Source organism: Ranitomeya variabilis, chromosome 6 (genome assembly GCF_051348905.1).
Source record: "Ranitomeya variabilis isolate aRanVar5 chromosome 6, aRanVar5.hap1, whole genome shotgun sequence".
NCBI lineage: Eukaryota > Metazoa > Chordata > Amphibia > Anura > Dendrobatidae > Ranitomeya > Ranitomeya variabilis.
Genome location: NC_135237.1, coordinates 456,510,109 through 456,516,522, shown reverse-complemented (window position 1 = coordinate 456,516,522; position 6,414 = coordinate 456,510,109). Strand labels below are relative to the sequence as shown.

At 43.6% G+C, this 6,414-nt stretch overlaps 1 protein-coding gene across 1 annotated transcript; it reads left to right on the top strand.

Moving 5' to 3' along the window:
• Positions 1 to 302: 302 nt before the first annotated feature.
• On the top strand, positions 303 to 2,291 carry LOC143781250 (protein kinase C delta type-like). Its single transcript, XM_077267738.1, has 4 exons — positions 303 to 361; positions 529 to 1,080; positions 1,204 to 1,247; positions 1,397 to 2,291. Exons 1-3 carry the CDS (start codon positions 315 to 317, stop codon positions 1,226 to 1,228), a joined length of 624 nt encoding a protein of 207 aa, XP_077123853.1. The 5' UTR covers positions 303 to 314; the 3' UTR covers positions 1,229 to 1,247; positions 1,397 to 2,291.
• The last annotated feature ends 4,123 nt before the right edge of the window (positions 2,292 to 6,414 follow it).

The window sequence follows — 6,414 nt, the reverse complement described above, 5'->3', positions numbered from 1 at the left end:
AGCGGCGGATACTCCTGGCGGCCAGACACTGCCCATTCCTGTGCCACCTCTATGCCGCACACCAGTCTCAGCACAGGGCGTATTTCATCACGGAGTATTTGTCCGGTGGCAGCCTGGAGGATTTGATCAGGATGTGCGGCTGCCTCAACATCGGCTATGTCAGGTGAGAAAATGTAGAATCTACCATCTAGGGCATATATTTAGGGTGCTGGAAGCAGGAGGTGGGGTGCCATGGTATATGGGGATTGCCAGAGAAGGATTTCATGACATTGATTCTACACTCTGTTCTCTCCATCAGATTCTACACAGCAGAGATGGTATGTGGCCTCCAGTTCCTCCACGGACACAACATCGTCCACCGGTAAGCAGAACTTTCCTCCTTCTCTCTGTCCCCTTTACATGCTGTAGATATGGCCCTCGGCTTCCTTGGTGTCCTGCCGCCTATTCTACCTGATCTTGTAGTGACCTATTTTCCATCTATTGTATCACTGGACAGATTTCTTATTTTGTTTTCTTGTTTCATTGCAGAGACATAAAGCCGGATAACATCATGTTGGATGCAGATGGCCACATCCGTATCATCGACCTTGGGCTTGCCCAAGATGGCGTCTCCTCCTCCAAAAACATATCTGGAGTGACGGGCACTTTCCATTACATGGCCCCTGAGGTGCATCGTAGAAAACGGTACGGCGCAGCAGTGGACTGGTGGAGCCTGGGGATGGTGGTGTCCAGGATGGCAGCAGGACGAATCCCATTTTACAACGGCCCCGTCAAGCAAATGGCTTTCAAAGCCATCATCAACGAGAAGCCCAAATTTCCATCTTGGCTTGATGCTGACCTGAAACATCTCATCAAGAAGCTGCTGCGCAAAGACCCTCAGACACGCCTGGGTGTGAGCGGGAACATCCGAGAGCATCCATTCTTTACCACCATCGGCTGGGAGGATCTGGAGGAAAGGAGAGCAGAGCCACCATTTACACCATTCAGGCCAGTTCTGGAGAACCACCATCTGCAGTGGCCGGAGCACACAGTCCTTCACCCCGTGGCCAGATTTACGTACGGGTCACCAAGCTGGGCCCGGTAAGTATCTCCTCCTCTGAGGATAACACTCATCAGATGCTGTTCTCATATTGAGGCAATCATCATCCATCTTGTCTTTTTTAATGTTTTCTAACAATGACTTTATGTCTCTCTTTTTCTTAGGTGGATGAAAAGATCTGGACTGTGAAAGAATCCACGACCATCTGGTGAGTGACCGCTGTACATAAAGGACACCTATATATCAGTACATTGTATCTGATGTTCTATAGCGGAATGGTTCATTATAAAGACCATTCCCCTAATGTAACAGAAGATCCGGTATATAAATTTCCTGTCTTCCTCTTATGTCTTGCAGGATGAGCCCATGCCAACTGCTCAGAACTTCATGCCTCCTGACCCGTGCCTCGTGTCTCTGCTGCTGTATGACACCTCGGCTGCCCTTCAACATCATCTCTCTATACCATCTTCATGCCGGACCACTGCCATTGCTGCCCCAGACCCTTGACCTCCTGGGCTGGCATCTAACATCCCTCCAGCCCGAAGATCTTCTACCCCAGGAGCGGCCTGTGCTAAGTTTCCATCTGGTGAGTTCAGGAACAATAGTCGCACCTTTCAGTCCTGGGGCCGCTGAGCAGCAGCATGTAAGGAGCGGCCATTATCCCTGAACTCACCGTAGCACAGGCCTGGTAAGTATCGCACCCATCACACATCACCCACACTGCATGATCAGTGCAGGTCCCCACACTACATCATCAGTACAGGCACACACATAGCACACAGTACATATCAGCACATAGATGTAGGAAATAGATCGGCTTCTGATCCTGGGATTTAATCCGATCGCCATATTTGGGGTCAGGAAGGAATTTTTCCCCCTAATATGAGGACAATTGGCCCATTCCTCATAGGGGGTTTTCGCCTTCCTCTGGATCTACACGGCCATAAATAGGTTTAGAATAAAAGATCAATAAGTAGAATCACACACTAGTGGCGTAAGAAACAAGTTATAATAAAATAAAAATACCTTAGTTTAAAATAAAAATTAGATCCAATGAATATAAACAATAATTAGACTAAGGAAATAAAACATTTTTTTTACTGGACAGTTACATTTCACAGGTTAGGTACATTACACAGGTTAGGTATCAGCCTTTGATCTTGGGATTCATGCTGATCGCCATATTTGGGGTCAGGAAGGAATTTTCCCCCCTGATATGAGAATAATTGGCCGATTCCTCACAGGGGGTTTTCGCCTTCCTCTGGACCAATGCGGCTCATAAATACATTTAGTGTGATAGATTAATAAGTAGGTGCATACTTTCAGAACATAAGAAAAAGTACAAAATAACCAAAATAAAAATGAAATAAAAATAAATAATAATAATAATTATTAATAGAATATTTATTAGTTAATGAAAAAGTTAGTTAAGGCAAATATAGGCATACATTAGTTTAAAGTCAATTAAAAGAAATAGTAAAATACTATATATTTTTTTACTTTAATCTCATCTCTTCAGTATCAGCCATTGATCCTGGGATTTATTCTGACCGCCATATTTTATTTGGGGTCAGGAAGGAATTTTCCCCCCTGATATGAGGATAATTGGCCGATTCCTCACAGGGGGTTTTCGCCTTCCTCTGGACCAATGCGGCCCATAAATAGGTTTAGTCTGATAGATGAATAATTTACACATATACATGCTATATAATATATAATAACCTTATCTATAAATAAAATCTTCTTTTTACCCCTATATCTTTGTGTTGTCTTTACTCCATTGCTCGTCCATGTAGTCATTATTATACTGCCCCCTATGTCTTGTGGGCGCATACAGCAGTGTCCCCCACACTCCAGGCCTCATGGCCCCAACACATCATGGTGTCAGGATTTCCTTCGTATTTCTCGGGGGAGAGAACCTGCAGCAGCTTCTGAGGCCTCGATAATAATTCCATCCTCAGTGTAAAACGAAGGAAATCCTGACACCATGATGTGTTGGGGCCATGAGGACTGGAGTTTGGGGATCACTGTCACACATGAGATAAAGCTGGATAACCCCCGATATCATTATATCCTATGGGGATAAATCAGCTAATTGCTCTGATTCCTGGGAGAGTCGGGTCCGGAGATGGAGACATTGGTGCCTTCCTCCATTTCCGGTAGTAAATGAGAACTCTGAGTCGCTCCGTCCTCTATTACCTCAGAACTTCCTAACAAGACAGAGAAGAATGGGTTTCCTAAACCAGACAACAGTTATTATATAATAGAGAAGAGGGTTTGTTACAGTGTAAGTGCAGCTGGGAACTAATCAGCTCACAGAGCATTGCCTGAACTGGATACACTGGATACAGTGGAGGATGTGGCTATGCCTTCTGCAGTCAAGACCCCCATGGACACCCCGTGATCAGTTCCTCTAGAGAACATTCATGAAGAAGGAGAATCCCCTATAGGCCCCCGGTCTCGAGCTCCCTTTTCTGGCATGGAGTCAGAACAGTGTTGCATGTACTGGTTACCTGTTAAAGGGATCCTCCCTCACTTCCAAGCATGGCATAACCCTCCTCGAAAGGAAAGCAATGCCACTGTAACAACCAGTTACCTGGGGTGTTACATACTGAGATGCGAGTCTCGTGCGAGTTTCTCGCAAGTGTGATTCCGGCTGTAGAAAGGCGTCCACAGCAAGAAATGTGATAGGAGCAGTTCATTCCCCACCTATCAGGCCGGCGTCACACTTGGCGTATGACAATACGGTCCGTATTTTACGGCCGTAATACGGCCGTAATATGGAGAAATGTTCCCAAAATAGTGATCTGTAGGCAGGGTGTGTCAGCGTATTTTGCGCATGGCATCCTCCGTATGTAATCCGTATGGCATCCGTACTGTGAGATTTTCTCGCAGACTTGCAAAACCGACATCTAATGGATTTATGTGCTCAAATGTTTGGGAAAACATATATATACAGTATATATATATATACATATGTCATTGAGACACATACTGTATATATATATAGTCTGTATTTATATTTACTACAGCGCGATATCTGTGAAAAGCCGGTAATTCAATTGCCGGCTTTTCATTTCTCCTTCCCAAACCCGACAGGATATGAGACATGGTTTACATACAGTAAACCATCTCATATCCCCATTTTTTTTGCATATTCCACACTACTAATGTTAGTAGTGTGTGTATGCAAAATTTGCTGTAGCTGCTAAAATAAAGGGTTAAATGGCGGAAAAAATTGGCGTGGGCTCACGCACAATTTTCTCCGCCAGAGTGGTAAAGCCAGTGACTGAGGGCAGATATTAACAGCCAGAAGAGGGTCCATGGTTATTGCCCCCCCCCCCCCGGCTACAAACATCCGCCCCCAGCCACCCCAGAAAAGGCACATCTGGAAGATGCGCCTATTCTGGCACTTGGCCACTCTCTTCCCACTCCCTGTAGCGGTGGGATATGGGGTAATGAAGGGTTAATGTCACCTTGCTATTGTAAGGTGACATTAAGCCAGATTACTAATGGAGAGGCGTCAATTATGTCACCTATCCATATTAATCCAATTGTCTGAAAGGGTTAAAAAACACACACACACATGATTAAAAAGTATTTTAATGAAAGAAACAAACAGGTTGTTTTAATAATTTATTGCTCTCTCAATCCATCAGCAACACCCTCGCTTGGCAAAATAATAAACACACAATATACATGCCTTCTGATGTCCTATCACGTCCCACGAGGTAATCCATCTGAAGGGGTTAACTAATATTACAGGCATGAGCTGCGCTAAACCACTCGCTCGTTCCTGTAATCCCCGGGTGCTGAAAGGAAAGCAGAGTGATCTATACTTACATTCAGTCGCGGTGATGCGCCCCTGCTGGATGTTCTCATGAACTGCAGCCTGGGAACTTTTTCCCACGCTCCAGGTCATATGAGGACATCCACCAGGGAGCGCATCACCGTGACTGAAGGAAATGTAGGTCTGGCGGAGAAAATTGCGCGGGAGCCCACGCCAATTTTTTCTGCCATTTAACCCTTTATTTTAGCAGCTACAGCGCTGAAATTTTGCACATACACACTACTAACATTAGTAATGTGGAATATGCAAAAAAAAGGGGATATGAGATGGTTTACTGTATGTAAACCATGTCTCATATCCTGTCGGGTTTAGGCAGGAGAAATGAAAAGCCGGCAATTGAATTACCGACTTTTCACTAACACCGCTGCGTATTTCTCGCAAGTCACACTGCTGGTCCGTGTGGAATCCGTATTTTTCTCACCCCCATAGACTTTCATTGGCAATTTTTTTGACAAACGCAGCATGCTGCGATTTTGTATGGCCGTAGAACGCCGTATATTACTGATCCGTAATATACGGCTGATAGGACTAGACCCATTGAGAATCATTGTGCCGTATGTTATGCGAGTTTTACGCACGTAGTTTCTGCGCTCTTACGTCCGTAAAACTCGCATGTGTGACGGCGGCCTCAGGCTCAGGGAATATAATATACACCTGTTTATATGGGATATGTGTTCATTCCCTTATTATCTACATATATTCCATGTTCAGTACCCACCTATCAGGCACAGGGAATATAATATACACCTGTTTATATGTGATATGTGTTCAATTTCCTATTCTCTACATATATTTCATGTTCATTCCCTACCTGTCAGGCTCGGGGAATATAATATACACCTGTTTATATGGGATATGTGTTCATTCCTCTATTGTCTACATATATTTCATCTTCATTCCCCACCTATCAGGCACAAGGAATATAATATACACCTGTTTATATGGATATGTGTTCATTTTCCTATTCTCTACATATATTCCATGTTCATTCCCCACCTATCAGGCACAGGAAATATAGTATATACCTGTTTATATGGGATATGTGTTCATTTTCCTATTCTCTACATATATTTCATGTTCATTCCCCACCTATCAGGCACAGGGAATATAATATACACCTGTTTATATAGGATATGTGTTCATTTTCCTATTCTCTTCATATATTCCATATTCATTCCCCACCTATAAAGCTCGGGGAATATAATATACACCTGTATATATGGGATATGTGTTCATTCCTCTATTATCTACATATATTCCATGTTCATTCATTCCCCACCTATCAGGCACAGGGAATATAGTATACACCTGTTTATATGGGATATTTGTTCATTTTCCTATTCTCTGCATATATTCCATGTTCATTCCCCACCTATCAGGCACAGGGAATATAATATACACCTGTTCATATGGGAGATGTGTTTATTCCTCTATTATCTACATATATTTCATGTTCATTCCCCACCTATCAGGCTCAGGGAATATAATATACACCTGTTTATATGGGATATGTGTAAATTTCTCT